This window comes from Magallana gigas, chromosome 5, assembly GCF_963853765.1.
Source record: "Magallana gigas chromosome 5, xbMagGiga1.1, whole genome shotgun sequence".
Lineage (NCBI taxonomy): Eukaryota > Metazoa > Mollusca > Bivalvia > Ostreida > Ostreidae > Magallana > Magallana gigas.
Window position 1 is genome coordinate 14,663,377 of NC_088857.1, and position 22,873 is coordinate 14,686,249.

At 34.3% G+C, this 22,873-nt stretch overlaps 1 protein-coding gene across 1 annotated transcript; it reads right to left on the reverse strand.

Annotated features, from left to right (window-relative positions):
* Positions 1 to 928: 928 nt before the first annotated feature.
* Positions 929 to 21,729, reverse strand: LOC105324982 (BOS complex subunit NOMO1). Its single transcript, XM_011424286.4, has 30 exons — positions 21,538 to 21,729; positions 20,850 to 20,985; positions 19,581 to 19,681; positions 16,003 to 16,182; positions 15,581 to 15,658; positions 15,416 to 15,490; positions 15,148 to 15,282; positions 14,780 to 14,869; positions 14,409 to 14,465; positions 13,652 to 13,851; positions 13,242 to 13,416; positions 12,936 to 13,077; positions 12,506 to 12,573; positions 12,199 to 12,262; positions 11,593 to 11,729; positions 11,028 to 11,176; positions 10,542 to 10,640; positions 9,308 to 9,403; positions 9,134 to 9,216; positions 8,729 to 8,888; positions 8,370 to 8,496; positions 5,905 to 6,021; positions 5,325 to 5,452; positions 4,424 to 4,562; positions 4,206 to 4,289; positions 3,760 to 3,870; positions 3,526 to 3,627; positions 3,136 to 3,255; positions 2,584 to 2,676; positions 929 to 2,112 (listed from the first exon to the last, which is right to left on the reverse strand). Exons 1-30 carry the CDS (start codon positions 21,667 to 21,669, stop codon positions 1,954 to 1,956), a joined length of 3,537 nt encoding a protein of 1,178 aa, XP_011422588.3. The 5' UTR covers positions 21,670 to 21,729; the 3' UTR covers positions 929 to 1,953.
* Positions 21,730 to 22,873: the final 1,144 nt, after the last annotated feature.

Below are 22,873 nucleotides of genomic sequence, written 5' to 3' on the forward strand. Positions count from 1 at the left end.
TTCATCTCTTTAGGTGTGATCTGTTGATGACTGTTGCACCTAAACCCTACTCCAGGAATCTTACTATTCATTTTTGGAGGGGTAGGGGGGGGGGGGGTGATTGTCTATTGGAAACAAAGATCTACCGACACTGCTATACACTACATTGATGGGGAATAACCGTCGTGTGCCTGTCCTTCCGGTTCGCCGAGTGCCCGTGTTCCTACAGATATAGAACACATCAATAGTTTCCGATGAGTTACTCTTTCTCTGAACTGCGCACTGTTCTTATCCTAACATTATCAATATGTATACACATTTCCTGTCCCCCAAAAAACCTCCTTGTGTTACTCAACAGTGTCAAGGGCAGCAGAATGAATACATTAATGACACTTGTCCACATGTATAAATATACATCCATCATAAAGAGCACTTAATCAACAATGATTATTGGATTCCACCCCCCTCCCAACCCTCAAAAGTTGGAACTATCTGCTGTGTAAAATAGTAAACTGGAAAAAAATAAAGCCATGGTACCCTACAACCCATAATCCTCTGCACCTCCTCACACAAGTTTAGTATGTGTTTATGGTTTGGTACAAGTGCACTCTGGTGGATTGAATCTCAATCTTCATGCATTTGAGAATTCAACATTTTTTTACACCATTTGTTTGTTGTTTATTGATTTAAGGAATATGAAAACATCACTGATGTATAAAGTTTTATTATATATTAAGACAAAATCTGACAATTACAAAAAGTAAATAAATGAAGAAAATGAAGTTAGACATCTAAATACAGAATTTTCAAGTTTCTGAATAATGCAGAATGAAGTAAATGCTTTAAATGAAGTAGCAGTAACCCCTCACACCCCATCCCCCCCCCCCCAAAAAAAAATCAATATAAATACAAAGTAGATATACGTTCAGTCAATGATCTAATACATCTGCCACACATGTATCACTCAAAGCTCACACATTCTAGATCAAGCACTGTTACATAATCTTGCCCCCTCAAATTGATCTGTTTTTTTAAGTTTGACTTCCATCCTTGAAAATCACTTGAAATCACTAATTACTGATCAGGAAGCTGTTCTGTATCATAAGTATAGCATGATTAGCGGTTTTAAAATGCTGAAGTGCATTTAATTTTGTTTGTTTTCAATAAAAAGAAAAATGATTTTCATAATGTATAAAAATTACCTGTTTAGGACATTTTCTTTTGTAATCAAATTCTATTACATTTGTATTAAAATGCTTTTTCTAAGAGTCGATTTTGAAATCAATTGTAACAATGTATTTCTCTAATATAACTGTTTTTTTTTTTCTAAATTGTGCATATGAAGAAGTGTCTTACCACACAAAATGTTCACAGACAGATAGCACAAATGTTTCTCTCACCAATGTTAAAAAAAAATATACCTCACACTAAAAAATTCTACATTCAAAACTTGAAATTTAAGATTGTAGTACACACTTTCACTTCACAAGGTTGATAACTTGTCATGTCCCATCTTTCATGCTCACAATTCCAGACTACCAGTATATAACATCATTCACTAACAAAAACATCACACTGACCCATAGATATTCTAACAACAAGTTTGAACAAAAGAATTGCACTGTAAAATTCTTGCACAACATCAGGATACTCGCTAAACAATATTCAAAAACTGTTCATGATACAGGGAAAAAATAATGGGTTTTGGGATTGGTGATAAAATGGGCACAAATGTTATTGAGTCTTCAGATATTGTTCAGGTTTCCTGTTAAAAAACAACTGATTTTTCAGGCATAATGATAAGTAAATAATTTATTCAATGAGAACTTTGCATAATCCTTAAATCAGTAAAATTTGTTCCAAAACAATCAGACCCTAAAGTTCGTCACCATGACAATTTTAAATAAAAAAAAAAAAATTGCACACTTCTCACAAACCACAAAGCTGACATACATTCTAAATTCTCAATAAACATCATGTTTTCCGGGGTTTATTTTTCTTTTTAGACGGTTCTGTGAAACTAGCGGAGTATGTAGATGGCTCACTCGACCCATTGCTAGCGGCAACCTCCGCCTGACTAGCAGCTAGAAAAGTCTTAGCCTGAATGGCAGCTTTGGACAGCACTGGTAACAACTGCAGAGAAAAAATAAAGTATAGAAAAAACCTATGATCAAATCTGTTGGTTTCTTAAGGGAAGTTTCCTGTTTATTTCTAAATCATATCATCAAAGGATGTGGTAAACCGATAAATTTACTGAAGAAGATCACTACTGTTTAAAGAAAGATCTTAAGTTCATGCACACTTAATCACAAGGAGATCCGTTATGACATGTTTTAAAGAAGCCAACAATGTAGTAAATAATCATCATTTTAGTCAAAACATGAGGAAATACATGTTCATGCAGCAAGCATTCAACTAATGTACATGTACAGTAAGAGTTGATTGACAAGTGTATTTGTTTCATACACCAAGAAATTCATCAATCTGGCAAAAATAACAGATGTTCAGATAAGATTAGAGCATATAGCAAATCAATGTTTTGCTATTACCGGGGTATTTGCAAACCTTGGACAATTTGTTTGTTTATTTGGTAATTAAATTTACCTTTTGGTAGTTATAGATAGCCACGCCTACAAGTATGGCTAGAGGAAGGGCCAGCACAGAACCCTGGTTCAGCTCCTGTTCCAAGGATTTCCTCTGATAAAAAAAAAATGATGTATTTGTAAGGGATCTGGTAATCATTCTATGATAAACATGTCTATCCAAAATGTGTTCTCATCACTACATGAACAACATTTACCATGAGTAGAAATGAGTTGTATACAGCAATATTTGAAAATCGTGATAAAAGAAAATTTCATCAATGAAAAATCTTTATGGCATATCATATACTGTTGAGTCCTAAATAAATGAGAGGTATCAATATATGCGTAAAATCAAGAGAAACATATTTTGCGGAATTTAAAATTAAACTTTTATTTTTTGGACAGAAGTAAACTAAATGAAGTTAAGATAAAAATTCGGTGCTTGCGATTCTATATTCTTGCGATTTGATGCAAAACAGATAAAGTAAAGATAAGATAAAGTACTCGCATAAATAAAGGAATCTACAGTAAAACATATGGTGAAAATCTGATCTGCAAAAATGACCCTCACCTTAGGAGTAAACTGGAATGTAAAGTGTTTGTAGGACTTGTTAGTCTGGAAGCTGATCTCCGGGAGTTCGTACTCGTAGGATGCCTTTGACAGGGTGCTCTCCAGACGAAGCAAGTATTTCTGAGGACAAAATCAGAAAATATTATAACATCAACATATCAAATCCATGAACAGAGTAAAATTAAAACAAGTGCAAAGTAAATATTTCTAAGGTTTTTTGCAAAGTTAAACATAAATATAGCCATAATCTTTTTTTTTTTGGCTTGTCAAGATTTTTGACAAGTCTAGCCCCCTTTTCAATTTGCTTCCAACTCCACTGCTAAGTGATAAAATAGTTACTGGGAAATATTCAAAACCATGAACCAACAACATTTTCCCACTTTAAAGTACCTCATTAGTCATCTGCAGTGAAGGTAGATAGAAGAAGGATACTGGGCCCAGACTGGCAGTGTGGATGGGAGAATCTGGGTTGTCATCTCGGTACAACCGCACCTAAAACACACTATAATACATGTACAAATGGAAACTGAAAATAAACAACATAAGCTTGTTTTTTTTGTAAATTTTAAGTTACATTTTCACATGCAGAGTTTAAAGTAAAATACAACACATTCATAATCAAACCTTGAGGTGCTGGAGGAATTCCTCCGGAGTGACCACATTTCCACTGATGTCCATTTGGTTGTTACGACGGAAAGCGATAATGTTGATGCCAGTGAAATCAGAGTCCTTCACCTGTAAAAGAAGGAGATGAAAAGAATAAAACACAACTTTGTACGGGGAAACAAAATGGTACAGACAGTCATATCTATCTATGAAACATACTGGTACTTCATAAAAATTCACTCTTTGCAGCACATGTACATGCACTTACTGGTACACTACAAAATCTTATGACATGAAAAATTAATTGTTTTTTTGCAAAAAAATAAAGTCTATAAAGTAGATTTGATAATTTCAACCAAACATGTACATGTAGTGGTAGCTAACCACATAGCAGGTATAGAATGTGCAAAGTATCATGAACTTGTTCCTGGTGGTGGTACTTGGCCGATGAAGACTGTACTTACCACTAATTCGTGGAACTGAGGGGCCGACTTCTCTATGTGGGGGTTAACCTCCGATTTTAATCGAATCTGATACGTACATTTAGGCTACAAAACAAAAAAAAATTTAGACACCTTAATGTAAATATTTATTTCTACCTACTGACTGAATTTTTAAATTTCAAAATCCATAATCCTGTTAGGTTTTGCCCTTGTCAGTGCGGTGTAATAATGTGGTGTACCTGTAGTCCCCTGATCCTGTAAGAGCCGTCCGCCTCAGTCTTACTCTCCTCCTGGTTACACTCGGGTCTGTCCCCCACAGCCTCCACAATCACCCCCTGCTCCACCTCACCATTCAGGGAGGTCACCGAACCATAGCAACTACAGAGAGAGGCAAAATAAAGGTCACCGAACCATAGCAACTACAGAGAGAGGCAAAGTAAAGGTCACAGAACCATAGCAAATACAGAGAGAGGCAAAGTAAAGGTCACAGAGGACACCTAACCATAGAAACTACAGAGACAGGCAAAGTAAAGGTCACCGAAACATAGCAACTGTCAGAGAGGTCAAGCAAAGGTTACATGTGTAAATGTTTGTTATAATCTTTTGCAGAAAATGTTCTACTGCATCAATAAGGGAAGTCACAATGCCATAGCAACTACAGAGGGAGAGGCTCATGTCATAAGTGAAAATGTTTGTAACAGTCTTTTACAAAAATGCTTTTTACTGCATCAATTTATGTATAAAATGCAACTCTATGTTTTGTTTATCAGACTAAGCTGAACTACATCTTTTAAGTTGATTTTCTTTAAATCGATAATCCAATTTACAATAAAATTATAATATATTCGATGGTAACATAAACTGTAACACCATCTTTTCAAAAATTTATGCAAAGTACAATTTTTAATAAAAAGAACATCAAAGATCAGATTCATAGACATGAACTACATATTTCCAAATCAAGTCTTGACACACACATATTTACTTGCACATTTCTAAATTATAGCTTCACCCAAATCAAACCAAACTTCACCAGGTACGCTGTCTCACCTGAAGGCCACCCTGCCCCCCTTGATTCTGATCTGTCTTACCCAAAGGCCACCCTGATGGTCTGACCCCCTTGTTATTGATCTGTCTCACCTGTAGGCCACCCTGACCCCCTTGATGCTGATCTTCTTGGTCCCTCCCTCCAACACATCAATCATCTGGGAGTTGGGCTGGAACTGGTACTCCTTCATCATTGGCCGCAGGTAGTACTGACCAGGACTCTGTAAAGAATTGTGGAATGTATCATGCATTATCATTTGTTAAAAACAACTGCCACTTAATTCAGTGAACATTTATACTCTTCTGTTGCTGGAGATACTAATACATGTTATGGATATAAATGATTGAAATACTGTATGTGCATATGTTTGCGTGTAAGGATTGGGGGGGGGGGGGGTTAGGAGGTTAGGTATGCTACTTATATTATCTTTTCAAGCAAACTTCCAAGTGACTACAAATATATGAATATATGAAAATATGAAAACAAACATAAGACATAAACCTTACTTCTCACTTCAGGTGTTTACTTTGAGTAGCTGATATTTGACCAAAAAGTTATCTTTATACCGGTATTCATAACGTGAAATTCATAAATTCAACCTTAATAACACAAGTATAAACACTTTATTTATCACATCAAGCATTTGCTGTCCTGTACACAAACACCACTCACCAGGCCAATAAACACGATGGATCCGTTGACCCCGGTGACGTTGTTACTGCGGTACTGCTTGCCTCCACTCAGTGACAGAAGGACGTCAGACAAGGGCTTGTTTTCTTCATCCACAACCTACGGATTTACGAAATTCAAATAGTTAAGCCTTATACATGTACTTGTACGTGTACATTTAATACCGATTAGACTTCTGAAATTTCATTTTCTTAAGTACAGTAAAACACGCTTATAACTAAGTGGCAGTGATGGGCAATTATGCTTCGTTTTTAGCGTAATTCGTTACAGGCTTGGGGCGAATTACATTGTAAAGTAATGCATTACATTACCATTACTTCATGAATTTTGGCATTAAATTACCATTACCATTACTTGATTTTCTTGGAGTAATGCATTACATTACCATTACATGAGTAAAGTAATGCATTACCATTACCATTACTTTTTTTTTTAAAGTGAAGCTAATAAAGAGTGTTTGCAAATGTTTCAAATATACAACACTCTTTAACATATCTACAGCTTCATGCTCAGTATCAGGTTCAAATTCAATGAATAAACAAGAGTCATTCTTTATTTGCTCAATATATAATCATATTGTGGAAATATGAACAACATATTACATAAGTAAAATGATATTTATAGACATTTGGCATGATACAATATCAGATATGAAATAGAGACACAGGATAACATGCGTAACAAAAAACAATTTATGAAATAATGTTGCGGTTTTTAAAAGCTAAATATAGATATATCCCCAGATTACACAAATCTTTATAATTTTGGACACTTCATTTTATTACCGGTAATTTATAAGCAGATGATTTTTCCCAGTTATATTTCTTAATATACTTTAATCGTATTTCTTTTTACGGAGGACACTTTAAGACAAAAGATTGTTGTTGCACTTATGATCGAAGTTTCAAAGGGTTCATCTTTTAAATGCATCCATCTTCCGGGCTATACTAAATAAATGTTTTGCAGGAGCAGTCAAAGCTTGGGCTGGAAAATACTGTTTGACGATCTTTATCTTAGGATATATTAAGTGCAATAATAGATTAAATACATAAATCTTGTATTTTCTATCAGTCCAAACTAATGTACAGTGTAATTAATATACAAGATAGAGAGAGAGAGACAAAGAGACAGAGAGAAAGAGAGAGAAAATAAGTAAGATTATTTTCAAATGGGTTATAATATTGGAAGTGATATTGATTTTCATCTTGGATGGACAGTGCATTCATTTTGCTTTTAAAGGTGCATGTCTGTCTCCTATTCTATTGTGACATAGCGAAGGGAAGGGGATTGGGGTGTTTAGCACTTCTTATAACAATAGATTGTTTTGATACTTAGATTATCCTGGGGGCATAGTGTGTTGTTGACATTTCTTATTGAAGTGCAAACTAATTGGAGTAAATTGTTTAAATGATTAAAAACTCTTAATAACAACACTCTTAAAAATGTTATGAAATTGTGCTGTTATCTTTAGTAATATAAACAATTCAAAAATGAATTTTAAAAAACCTTTTTTAATAAAACATGTACAATTAAAACATTTTTTTCTTAATTAGAATTCTTTCTTCTTTAAAAATAAATTTAATCAAATTTAATTTCAACTAATCATTTATTCATCACATTTTTTAAAGTGAACATGCATAAATATGCATAGTAATGCAAAGTAATGCCATGTAATGCCAGCATTACACTAGATTTTGGAAAGTAATGCATTACATTAGCATTACTTGTAATGCTAATTTTGAGGCATTGCACATTACTAGCATTACTTTGAAAACATGTAATGCATTGCAATGCATTACCATTACATTTAGCATTACCCCAAGCCTGATTCGTTATATCCCTCATGTTTACAATATGTAATAAAGTCACGGGAAATGAAAATCACTTCACTGTAAGCATCAATTCATAATAAGCGTATTTGTTATTACCGGGTTTTACTTTACTGCCACATTGACCACATTGAAAGTGTGTACTTATTACTAAGGTTTGAGTACAGGTGATACATTATAAGCAAGTGATTCTTGAAATAAGTACTGTATACAGGGAAATATTCACCCTCATTTATTTTTCGCTCCTTTGCCTTCATTGTCAATGGGAGAATTTAGGACTGGGCGAATCCAAATGTCATAATTCATTTTTCTTTTAACAAAACTATGTCTGGGCGAATTCAAGATGGGGCAAAACTGGCTGCGAGTGTGGAAAGGCAAAAATTATACACGGCGAAAATTACCCTGTATTCAGTATTCAGCATAACAAGAAATTCCTTGAACTCTTTCAGATGAAAATTGATACACTGAGTCCCATGTCATTGTTGATATTGGGAAGATGATCTGATACTTTACTGATCCATTGCTCTGATATGACTGATAAAAGGTTCAAATTCAAAATCATTCACTGACAAGTTCTGTCCCTTACATAACATTCAAACAGTTTAAAAAAGTACAGACCTGTACAGAGATTTCACCGAGTTTGAATGCTGAGAACAGCAGAGGGTCTTCCTTCTCCTTCTCCAACACATAGCCTGGTTTCTCGGCTGCTACTTCATATTGCTTTTCCCTGTGCAGTGGGCCAATTCTGAAAAAGCAGATATGGATTCCTGATTTATTTATTAACAAAAGGGTGTCACTTTCAAAGATCAAAATCTTTTCAAGATCCAAGGATGAACAACTTGTATACTTGCACATGTATGTGTCTACGTCCCTTCTATGCCTTAGTATCTAATATCTTGATTAGAGGCACATAGATTTTACTAATAAACAAGAAAATCTTTATAGTTATTAGCAATGCAACATGAACTTTGACCTACTTGAACTCTCCTGAGTCAGGCGTTTCTATGACGATAGGGTCAGCTGTTCCATCTTTGTGAGTGACTGTGACCTTGACCCCAGCTAGTTTAGGTTTGATACTTCCTGTGATGAAGATTCCCCTCCTCCCCACAAACTTCACTGCCTCCCCAGGACAAGTGTCTACAAATTACAAATGTCATTCCTGTAGATCTACAGTGTGTACAGTCCACAGGGCAATGTCAAAGTCTTTTACACAACAAAGTTAGTGTATATACTTTCATGATAGTCGACAATTTATGAAATCATTAAAACTGCAAAGTCTCTAGATCAAATATACAAAATGGGATTAAAAAATCAGATGAAATTATCTTGATATCTTCTAAATTGAACATTATACTTTCACACATAACCAGATTTGAATTTACCTCCAACAATTGTGACCTCAACAGAGCCAGGGCTGAACAGGAGCTCATTTGATTTCACGGAAAACACCACTTTCTCATTGGATCTACAAATTCATAAATAAAAACAATAAATTTCATTCTTCCATCAAAAACAGAAGATCTATCAATGTATTTGTGATGTTATTATGATAATACTTGGCCCAGTGTTGGAACTTGTAGACAAAGGCTCCCTTGATTTCCTCTGTGACAGTGAGGGGGCCCAGTGTGACTGTCTCTGTGTTCAGGCTCGACCTGTCAAACCATGGAAAAATCTAAACAGATATTCTATAGAACTCATTTCTTTAAAGCCTTTTTCTATTTCATAACTTTTTTCAAACAAATCACGCACACCTGATGTCCTAGGTTATGTTCAATGCAAATCAATGTTGGTCAACAGATGTTTATATGCTTATGGTTTTTCATAATACAGCTTACTCCACTTAAATTGAAATCGCTTATTTTGAAATTCCGCTTATTTTGAAATAGAAATAAATCCCCAGTTTTTGCCTCTTATGTTCCTTGCATTGATTTAAAGGATATAATGAAATCGGCTATTTTGAAATATCACTTATATTGAAGCCATTGATCGGTTCCCATAGGTGATAATTAGTTATTTTTACAACGCTTATATTGAAGTACTCCCTGGCGGATGTCGTCATGGTTGGTGACAGTAATTATGCCAGACTGACCGGTTGATATACAAAGGTGTGAATTAATAAGTTCACATCATGTGTGTTTTTATACCTCTTTTAAAAAGTAAAATTCATTCACTGTTGATTTTTTTGTTTTTAAGTATACGGGTGTATTGAGGCTAGATGTAATATGGAAAGCTCACGGAAAAGAAAAACCTTATCTTCGGACACAAAATACGAACTAGTTATGGCTATTGATAAAAGAACAAATCCTAAATTCGAAATAGCTAAAGATTTTGAGATTATCGCGAGTACACTTACAATGATATACAAGCAGCGTTCAGCAGTATTATAAGCGTTTGAGTCTGGTGATTTTTCTCTAAAACGTAAAAGAATGCGATCGGAGATTATGATGAGGTTTAAGTAACAAAATGAAACTTACGGATAAATTTTAATCAAACTTTGAAGGACTAATATTTCATGTAATCTGTTCACTTTAATAGATAAATGATGACGAAATAATTTGTTCGGGTTTGGTTTTCTATGCTTACATCGGGATTGTACTTTCAAAAATGGCGGCTTCGTGTCAGTCATTTTCTCTTATATTGAAATACGGATATATTGAAATAATTTGCATGGTCCTTTGAATTTCAATATATCCGGAGTAGGCTGTATAGGCATTTAAATGCTACATTTATTTAGTTATGAAATATATCAAAAGTATTACTTAAAGCTTCAGTTAACACAGCTACACTTACGTAACGTCTATCTTGATGTCATTAACTTTCTCCTCTGCTGTCACGGTGCCCTCTACCAGATGTGACACAGCTGTCAAGGCAAGCAACTCTGGGCTTCCTCTGAAATAATAAAAAAGAAATAATGTGGCATGATAACCAAAGTATCTAACGGTTGGATAATGTCAAAATCTTTCTCTTTTGTCATTTTAATCTACCATACTATCATTCTAAACTGGTATAGGTAATAATGAATTGAATGGCAAGAAAAAAAAAAGAATATGATTTCAAGAGCCCAAGGTAGAGATCAAGGAGTGTCACTAACTCTCATAGCAGAAATGACCGTACACCCAAATATAGAATAACTATTAATCAATGATGGTAAACTTTAACCAGGACAGAGAAACCTAATATACCAGTACCTGTATGTATAATATGATGTCAAATTTCTTACGCAAATATTTACTTCCAATTTTCCCATGTATGTTTACTGAGTGAGAGTGTACATACGTATCATATATGTATTCCTCTTTTTCAAACTTATGGCAGGAGTCAGGTCTCAACTTGTATACACCAGGCTGGGCCAGACAGAACCGGTTTGTGCCCTTGTTTAAATCAAAGGAGCCAACGGATCCGCTTTTCCTATCATGAGCAAAGTGCTGAAATCCAAAAAAATTCAAACATGTATAACCACTCCTAAAATAAAGAAAGTAAAGAATCTAACATTGTGTCTATTTCATTCAGGTTTCATTAGAATATTCATAGCATAATATGACACTTGTACATATCCTGTAGCTTCCTATCAAAATGTGAAGAATTAATATCCGCGTAAAATCGCGAGAAGCCCATCTCGCAAATTTTTAAATCTCGCTTTTATTTTATAAACATATTTAAACTACATGAAACTAGGTTAAAAATTTGGGATTAGTGATACATGTATTAGGTTCTCGCATTTTGATGGAAAACTGCAGAATAACAGAATTAAGTACTCCCGTTAAGTAAGGCCTCCACAGAACTTTGAAACTGGAAACTGATATTCCATATTTAGTACAGCTGTGGCTGAATTGGTGCTTACCAGTTTGATTTCGTGGGAGATGGTACACTTGAGGATGTAGCCGGTCTGGGTGAAGTCTACGTCGGCAACGTCACTGCTCTTGACCTCGACCTCCAGAGTCTTGTCCTTCCAGCACCAGGTGTCATGGAGGAGGGTCACTGAAAGTCGTAACAGAAGTTCAAACTGGGTGTATCAAAATTCAAATCCATTTGCTGGAAACCTGCACTTTTTTATTTGAAAAACTACTTGTCTGAATAATTGCTGTTGGACATTGAAAAGGTAAAGATTTCGGTTAGTATTGTCTCTAAAGCAGTGGTAACTGGTTACATATAAGAACTGTCATCTAAAAAAAGGCTGATAGTTTTTCCAACTTTTCTTTCCAAATTTTGAATAAGGTAAACAAGTCAATCTCAAACTTAGAAAACTATAAAACAGGTCTGGGTCTGGATTAATTTTTTTTTAAATGCTAAGTAGTACAGATCATCAAGCATACTGATAAATAGACAAAAGTCAATATAACCAACATATGGGAAAGGGGTAAGGGGTGCATATAAAAATGAGTAAATGCAATGTTAATGAAACTGTCATTTACCTATACCTAATCTGTGTAAATTAAATCATTCCTACCTTTGTACTTCCCAGGCAGAACATTCTCAAACTGAAACACTGTGCCCTTTGCACCTTCCTTGGCCTAAAGTGAAACAAAATCTTTGATGAAAATCTGACAAATACATACTTGTACTTGTTTAAAACTACTTTGTCTCTCAATGGTTAAACTAAAAGTTATTTTTTTTACTTTATCTGTTTTTACATGGTCTTTTTTAGAATAGAATATTAAAACCATTCAAGTACCAAATTCACATAATTTGTAATCATAATTTTTGTAGGTTTTGTTGATATCTGTTTGATGACAATAAATGTACAGGTAACACACCTGAGTGATTTGTTTCTTGTCCCCTCTGTTGACAGGACTCAGGGACACCTCCATTCCTCCACACTTCTCTGGGGAAACAAAAATAATAAAATAAATATTGATATAGAAAAGAAAATAGTCATATAAATTTTTTTTATTGAACCAGCCTCTGTGTAATTGTGGTATCAAAGACAAAAACACAGAGGAGGCAGCCTTTTATATATGTATGATGCTACACAACATGTTTAATCTGACTTGGGGTAAATTAAAAAAAATACTGACTCTTCCAAGAAATTAGTTTGATAACTTGACACAGTTGAATTTATATCCTAGCATACTCACTTCTACCCTTCTTTCCATCTGAGGCATCATACCCAAATGTAGATCAAATCAGAAAAACTAACCATCTTGTTCAAAAGAGATACTGGAAAATACAATAATACACACGTACCTAAACATTTGATGGATCCCGACAGCTTGGCTCTGAATTGTGAAAATGTGATGTCCATGACCGGGGCGTTCTGTACCGTGACCTCCTTCTCACTGGGTACCAGCTGCAGTCCAGCCTTAATCTCCTCATCCGTCAGGTGAATCTATCAGAAACCATGTGAAGGTCAAAGATTAAAAACCAGGTCAAGGTCAACGGAAAGATTTCTGGTAAGCCCATTTTTTTTTTTTACACCAAATTATTCCTTATTATTTTAAACTGAAGAAATGAAAATGCAGGTACACATTGAAAAGTAATTATGAACTCTACCTTGACGACATATTTGCCTGGTTTGACCTTGGCACAGAATTTGTTGTCATTGCCAGTGGAGACTGACTCGGCATCAGAGCCCTTCCCCTGGGGGTAGTAGATGACCCGTCTGTTAGCTGACCCCTGGACGCTGTCGGGGAGCTTCCCAATGACAATCTGACCACACATATCAAACCTGGAAATTGCCAGCACACTAATGTTTATTATATCATTGTGTAGTATGCAACATTATATCAGATTTTTTGATTGGAACATACAGGAAGTTTATGAATTTAAAATAAACTCCGTCAAAAAATTTCAATATTGAAAGTATCACCCAAAATTTTTTGAAAAAACGAATCTGAAAGGTAATTTCCTTTCCTTTGCAAACAATATTTTCTATATCTAGGAGAATTCCTGTGATAACGCACCCTGATGCTATGATGTCCTGTATCTGAGGGGTGTTAGGAGTAATTTTGACTGTGATCTCATCAAATGACATGTGTTCGTTCTGGACTTGGATTCGGTATGTTCCAGTCTTCATGTTCTCAAGGTGGTACATCCCATCCGGACCAGTTGTCGTCTGCTGTTTGCCATCAATCAAAACCTTGGCTCCTCCCACCCCACTGCCCTGATAAAGCATTCATTATAAAAGATTACGCGAAGCATGTTTTACAAAAGTGAAGTAGGCAAGTTATGTCATACAATGTAAATGAATTTGAGAAGCCAAAGGCATTTCAACCAGCATTAAATTATTTTAAACTGCACTTAATTTGTTACAATAAGGAAACTATTAAAATACATAATTAATGTTGTTATCTAAATTGTCATCCAATAACTGTGTGCATACAAAATCTTAATAATAAATGTGTTTGTTTTGTGATACTTGGGGATATTTTTTTACTATTAAGATAAGACATTCCTTTGGACCATAACAAATAAATTTTTCAACAGCTTGCATTTAGACATTCTAAATTCCTTACATTACTTTATTCTGCAACCCTGCTGTTTTGTATCAAATTACGAGAATACAGAATTGTGAACGCGAAACTTTTCTTCTTATTTCTCATAATTCCCAACTCTCAGAAAACGATGGCGAGATTTTAGAATCCGCAAAGGATGTTTCTCACGATTTTACATACATATTAATTCCTTGCATTTAATAAGGAATCTACAGTATTACTCTACCTTAGCTGCCTCTAAAACTCTTCCAGTCACAGAGAATCCTTTCACCTGGAACACCTCCTTAAATATCAATGGTTTAAATGTAGAGAACAAAACCTTAAATCAATATGTACATATGTATTCTAATTTTACAGTACATGTTCATGGTAATTAAATTGATATATTGAAAACAGTTTTATTACATGAAAAGTCAAAGTAATCTTTTAACCATAATTTTAACCATAAATGTAAGATGATAAAGTTTTTCTATGTTAACTGTGAGTAAATTTCCAAGAAACCCTGTAAGGTCATAGAATTTGACCTCATGAGAACATTTTAATTTGGTTACTGCATTCATTTCTTTACTAAAACAAGCAACTTCATTTTCTTCTTACAGGAATAGTAAAGGGACTATGAGGCACATGGAAGTCCAGTTTCCCAGGAGCTACATCAAACCGAATGTGCTCTCCTTTATAAAATGGCACCTGTAAAAAATCATATTTTACATTATGCCTTTGATCAGATATAATTGGCAATTGAAAATAATATTGTCACTTTAAAAAATGTTTTATGGGCATGAAGTTCAATCCCTTGAAAGAAGAACTTTATTAAATTTCCATGATTATGAAACTTTCTTGCAATTTTTTTCACATACATTAATACATGTAGTCACAAAATTTGATCAATAAATGTACAAGATGACCGTTTTAATATGACAATATACTGTTGTTGATAAAATATACAAAAATCATGTTAAGCTCACAATAAAGAAGTCTCCCACAGGCAGGGAGGGGAACACGAAGGTTCCATCCTCACCGGACAGGACGTAACACAGGGGGGAGACGGACTCAGAGTGGGTGAAACTGGACGGAATGTCCTTCTTACAGTCAGATATATCCTGGAAAAAAATCACAAAATTATAAAAACATCACAAAATTATCAAAATCATTAGCCAAACATCAGTACTAAACATGGAGTTTACCATATTTTCTTTCAGGAATTTTCAGTTTATATTAAAAAAAAAGTCCTACCTCCTTTTTGAACTGTTTTGAGAACAGGATAAAGTTAACTCCCTTGATGGCCTCGCCTTCACTCTGAACACTCCCCTACAAGAGAAACGATTTTTGATGAAGAAATCGTAATTACTGAATTATTTAAGATTTCACTCCCTATGCCAAACATAATTACATTCTTACAGTGACTTGGTATCCAGAAATGACCATAGAGCTGGCAACATTCACATTGTCTGCCTTCACTGTAAACTTGGCCTGACTCTGCAAGAGAGAAAAAAGAACCCCATGGTAAGAATGTTAACATTTGTACTAATAAAACTACACATGCCAAGTTCAAATGGCCAAAATTATATTATCAGTGTTTTTACACTTCATCAATCCCCCTTTCTGCCAAATCTGTGTTTAAAGTTTTAGTTTAAAATTTCTCTAATAGCTTTCAGAGGATCATTTCAACAAGTTAGTTCTGTGTTTCCTATGAATGTTGATAATTTTATCAATTAAAACAGTATAACTTTGCTTTGCAAAACGATCGCTCGCTCCAGCCAACCCTGAAACTTAACAATACAACAAATTTTTCTACAGGGAAAGAATAGTATAACCAGTACCTGAGAAAACTTGTATCCAGTAGAGGTGGCCTGGACCGAGTAGTCTCCGGGCATGACCTTGGAGAAGGTGTAGGCACCGCCCTCTCCTGTGGTGGTGGTCTGAAGGACAGAGGTGGTGCCCTCCTTAAATAGGTTCACAGTGACTCCTGCCGGGCCATCTGACTGCCCCTTACTGATCACCTATTAAAAATAACACTCAGGTCATCAAATTGTCAATTTTGATCTTACTTCTTGCTAGAGTTCTCTACTTTAGTTCTCTTTTTTTTTTTACTGAAAGTATGCATTCTTTGAGAAGAAATTTTTAAGCCCACTTGTACTATAGTTGACAAATTAAGGTGGTATGGGACACTTGTTGATACATGTACTAATGTGGATAAAAGAATATATAATTAAAATACTTTCACAAGTTCAGAATTTTCGAATTATACAACTCTAAGGAATCATCATCGTTTGTTGAGGACCAATGTTTGTGGCTTTCATGGGCAGCCCTTGCCCATGAATTACATCCCCATGGATGTGTATACAATTATTTGTTCAATGTATATTAAAATTTTTAATATCCTGATTAAATTACCAACGAAATTTCGTCCCCATGAAATAGAAAAATGTTGGCTATCAACGTACATTGTATGAACAGAAGTACATTACAATATGGAAGTGTCTCATATCACTTTAAAGTTTCAGGTACACAAAAGTTTTCAGATTTTCATAGTTATGTCAGTATGCTATAGGACTTGGTAATAAACTATTTTGGCTATTTTCACAATGTAATCAGCTATTTTGGCTCCAATGTAATTTATTGATGCAAATGGCATACTTTAAAAAACAATAAGCTCATCTATAAAATTTACAGCCAACTATGCTAGCTTCCAAATTCACCTTGTATAGATATACATGTACAATGTAAGTCTTAACTACCTCCGACTAAAACTGCCATGATCATATCTCATTTACAACAGCGTGAGCAATGTACTGTAATTTGATGACTTAATTCAGACTTCTGAGGCATCCAGGAAATTTGCCTAGAAATCTGTTCATTTTTTTTTTAATTCAAAGCCTTCATGAATGTAATCATGTCTATCTACATTATGACTGTCCTGATCATTAAAGGACCAACCACATGATAGAAGAGACTTTAATATTGTTTATTTCCACTGTTCATACAGTGAGAGGCTTCGGTTACAAGTCAATGTAACTAGAGGGCCATTCAGGAAACGAGCACAGATTTTGAAAAACAAGCTTGAGTTTGGCTCTGGCCTTGAATATCATAACGACTTGACAGAAGTTTGGCAGACTTTAATTTGGCATTTAAGGAAAGCCAGAGAAAAACAAGTTGTTTGTGTCTGTATCTAATAACAAAGGCCAAGGGAACATGGAGAAGAATTCTCTTTCACAAATAAGACACTTTCTCTCTCTGAAAACCAACCTTGGTTTTAATCACTCTGGGAGATGGGGGATCAGTCTATATATCAATGTCAGATCCAACAGTCTATTTAGCCAAACAAGTGAGGATGAGAGAGATCTACTTTGACAGCAGTGTGAAGGGGGGGGGATTCCTCAGCCCTCATATCTTAATCAATGTCCCAAACCACCTAGATTCAAAACGCCAAAGACTTCAAAATAAATGGTCCTTTGTTATTCAGAACAAATTGTGTAATAGAACTTTTAAGAAAACCATTGAGTCATTAACACAAGGTCTGGGGGTGATGTCCATTGTAATTTGACACTTGGCCTTGTGATCACTAAATCTATAGATGTCATTTCCTCCTTAAGGTACCTCACTTTAAGACACTACGTCACAAGATGGCAATTTAAATGTTTTGTTAAACTGTTTATATCGTTCCCTTTGGTTGTATATTGTCGTAGCTCAGTGGTTAAAGTATTGGGCTTCTGAACCGCAGATAATGAGTTCGAATCCGCCTGGACCTTTTTTTCAAAATGTAAACTGAATTAAATTTTTTTAAAAAGTAATTTTTCATCCAAAATTACACATTTTTTGCCTATCATACTTAAATTCTTCTTAACCATTTTGATATCTATCATAATCAAGTAATTTTCTGCTGATTTGAGAAAATATTTCACGGTGTAGTGAGCCACCTAAAAGCAAACCTTTGTACCAAGTCTTATGTCTTATATACAAGTCTTGTGTCATTATACAAGATTATTTAGGTTTATTGAGTTTCAAACACTAACAGTCTACAACATATCCAACTACATGTAATAATGGCAATTTCAATATACCCCATTTTTCAAAATATTTCCTTCAATATTATAAAGTATTAATCATAATTATCTTGTTAATTTCCAACACTTTGATCATTGGAGCAAACACAGATGACAAATAGGTTACTACAATTAATTTTTTAATTATTTCTTTCATCAATTCATCAAAGATGACATAAATATTTGTCGAAGAAGAATTAAATATTTGTGCAGTCAATATATTGGATCATTCTTATCTGTCAACAGAGATGACTTGCTGGATTAGATTTGCTTAGACTGTAATGCAATTGACAGTGATTATTATTGTAGGTTTCAGAAATAAAAACATTACATGCAAACGAAAAAAAAAAATAAATTCTTATTTTTTTTTAACATGAAGATTGAAGTTACAACTGAAATGTTACTATCCAACAGAGGTTCGTTACCACAAAGTTCTGTATATATTTAAGTCTGATAAAAAATAAGATTTCAAGCATGTTTTTTTTCATTGAACAATAAATGATGCCACTTCCAGTAATTACATTAATTTCAAGACATGTTGATATCCTTGCAAACGAAAAGGAATTACCCGAAAGCTTTATAGCTATATTCCACATGTTGCTTTAATAGCGATGACTGAATACATCTTTTAACTTGCCATAAAAGTTAACTCGACTTACATTTTACTGCAACACTGTACAGTTTGTGTTAATTATATGATTAACTACTAGCTCTTACTTCCCTTATTTGTTCAATTTTGGCAACTTTTTACTGAACAATGGTAATTGTGAATGTCTCTGCACACAAAGAATTTTTTCCTCCATAAAAGCTTCAACGATTTGGTAGTAAATGCATGCGACTCTATTTACATATATATGCGCTTTAAAATCTATGCAAAAAAGACAGCGAACATTACTACTTATTTTGGGTTCTTAATCTACCTCTTTTTCACCACTGGAGGTAAATATAAATGATCAAATGCCTCACTTGTCAACAAGCAAAACCCATCAGTTGGGATCAACCGTACAAGGCTTTGATTTCTTTTACAATTCCTTGACATGTCTATGACCAATTACTGAATTCTATTGTAAACAATGACTATTTACATGCCAATATACTGTAAATTCCTTATTTTACGGGAGTACTTAATTCTGCGATTTCACTGTGTCATAAAATCACGAATTTATAAAATCATGAGTACTAATTTTTTATTATAATTTCCTGTAGTTCAAAACTCTGAAAAAATAAAAGCGAGATTTTAAAATCTGCATAGATTGCATCTTGCAATTTCATGAAGATATTAATTCCTCATGTTTAATTAAGAATCTACAGTTTCAACTTTATAAAGAACAAAGAATCAAGAAAGAAGTACGTACCTTCCCGGACACAGTGAATCCGGTGAATCGAAAGTTGATGTCCTCCCCGCGACTGCATTTGTCCATCTCCCCGTCCACCTTCAGGTCGTAACTCTCTGGATCTGAAAAAGCGAAAAGCAAAATGACATGAACACTGTATGAAAACAAGTAAAATATGACAGGCTAAAAAGGTGATAATGTCAAGAAAAGCTATTGATACCATAAGTAACATGCATCAATAATTATAACAAAACAATAACCTACTGTAATTGTATAAAAACTTGCAAAATTAGTTGTACACACAAAAGCAATACCATTCTTTAAAAAATATTACTACTGAGTTTATTCCTTTACTTGCATCAGCCTGTAAACAACCCCCCCCTCCCCCCCCCCCAATCACTTTATGGGGTTGATGAGGATGTTTGGAATTTTTCTGATGCAAATGTGATAACATCAGTTGCAGAGTAATTTTTCAATAAGTCAAAAGAAAGGGTTGGCAAACTGTGTACGGGTACGTGTAGAAAGGAAAATATGTGCATTACTTCATCAGTTTGTGCACTGATGAATTTCTACACATATGTACCCGAATGAATATATATGTAAATTGCAAAGTACCCATAAGGTCGAACTTGTAGCTTCTGTTTCCCTGTTAGCTATTTATTTTAACAAATATGTTTATTTTTCTTAAGCCTGAATATTTAATGCGAATACTTGTATCAACAAACATCAATTTTCATTAAAATTTAATATGTTATTGGAGTTTTAATACACATATCTCTTCCTCCAAATTATGCAGTGGCTCTGTTATTTTATTCATCTGTGATAAATAAAAATACACATATATAAACAATGATGTATGAAAAATTAACACATGCAGCATTATCTATTTTCGACTGTGACTAAAATTCTCAGATTAGTAGGAGAGAATATCTAGAATTACATTGAAACATTTACACGTACATGTACACGTTACAACTGCTAAACAAGAAAACTTATGTGAACTGGTACGCATAGTTCTACTTGTAACCTAAACTTTCAAGTACAGGTACCCATTGGCCTGCTCAACCTGTCTAATAATCAAAGTAAGGCTTTGTGCCAATAAATTTTGGCATAAACAGAAATGTAGCTGTACAGACAGTGTGTCTACTTGAATTTACCTAGAGAGACTGAACCAACAACTTATATACAGAAATTATGTATTTGGAATGTCTAAATGATGCACATTTGCCACATAAGTGTAGCATACACTTTCTAATTCTGTGCACATACTAGGTCTACATTATCACATACCAAAGCTCCATCCTTTAGGGGGTTCTACTTTAAGAATAAAATCAGCCTTCTCATACAGAGGAATCAGATAATAGCCAGTGTTTGGGGCACAGTCTGTCTGGTACTTGATGCTGCCATGTGTTGTGTACAGTTTCACCTGAAAGAAACCATTGTTCACTTAAAAATTAGGTTTCAATCTGAAAAAAAAAACCCGTGAATTTGTCAATGGTCACTGTTTAAGATTGAGATGTGCAGAAATGGAATTAATATGACTTTGAAGGATGAATGTAGGGAAATAAATGCAATGCATTGATAAAATAACATTACAGAGTTGATATCTAGAGGGTAATTATAGTTGGATAGCGAATTACAGAAAATTGAAAAAAAATTGTTGCCATCCTGTCCCTTTGCTCGATTTTTTCGCAAATATCACTGGTGGATTTTCCTGTTTTGTGTTAAATTACAACAAATATTATTGATAAAATTGCTGACTCCTATGCCAACATGGGTTCCTTCTTTTCATTTGATTATTAATCCGAGATTGTTGCAGCAGGTGGATTTCAATGAAATATCTGGGAGAGAACGAATTATGCACAGCAATATAGCTATGAAACATTTTGTTTATCTTTGTTATGTCATGTAAATAAAATTAAAGAGAACGAGAAAATTCGAACTCATTCTAACCGTACATAGACTTCACTTCACCTACCTCTACCAATGAGAAATTGATGTCTACGTCAGACTTTACGAACCCCCCGCAGCCCAAAACTCCATCTGATTTTACATTATTGATTAGTTGCAGAAAAAAGACTACAGTATAAATGGTTTGGGAAAAAAACATGACGATGCACACACAACCCGACCCTGCGTCAGTGCGTGTATCTTTACCGGATATAACAACTACAACCTAAAACCTAAATAGAAACAAACACTGTTCCGGAATAGTATGTTTTGACTTCTTCGTAATTTTAGAACAATCCATGTCGTTTCCCTACATATATATGTAAGTTCTACAGATGTGTATCGATGAAGGAATTTCAAAGCTATTGGTTGTGCTTTATTGGTCGATGGATTTCCCATAGAAGCCTTTTGTATTAAAAGAATTCCTTGATTAAATCTCGATGTGACAAAATAATTAAAATTATGTGCGTGATGGGTTTTCATACGTACTCGAATAGGTTTCGGGTCACGTGATCAGGTAATATGAATAGTAGGGCCATGCGGTGGCGTGGCACTCTAAGCTCGCTAGTGGTGATTTAAGTAAGGTAAAATGGCAGATGATATGGAATGCGCTAATTTGGGATGACAGATGTTTGTTAATACATGTGTTTTGTGTAAAATAAAATAAGCGCTAGCGAGCAGCATAATGTTACCTATTTACTACCTGTTGTTTTTATTCATTTAGCACTTTCTTGTTTTACATATATTCGGACAAACGTAGTAAAGGGGAATATCATAATACTAATATATTTATGTAAACTAATTACGGACATAGTATTTTTATTTTATTTAGGTAAGCACGTATCATTTTAATTTCTAAGCATAACAGAAATATGATATTATATCTTTGTGCAATTTTTTTTTTTTAGTAAGAGTGGTTTTTGAAAAAAAATAGTATATTGTAGCTTATAAACATGTATATCAAAGTGTTGAACATTATGTCATTTGAATTCAGCTCTGATTTTTTAAAAACCGGAGAGCCAAAATGTTGTCGACTCGCTTCCTATCTGTGACATTTCCAAAAAAAGTAATTTTAAATAGTGGCTCTTGTGTGTGCATCAAAATACAATGTTAGCATTTTTAGTATGCTAGCATATTCTGTATTATTTGAATGTTTTTTCTTTAAATTAAGAACTGTAGATGCACAATATCATAAGTGGCCTTACCCTATCCCCGGGGATCATGATCGAATAGACTTGAATCTACACTACCTGAGGATGCTTCCACACAATTTACAGCTTATCTGTCGAATTGAATTTTGAGAAAAAAAATAATTTTTCCTCTGTAAACGTTCACCCCCCCCCCCAATAGTGGCACTACCTTAT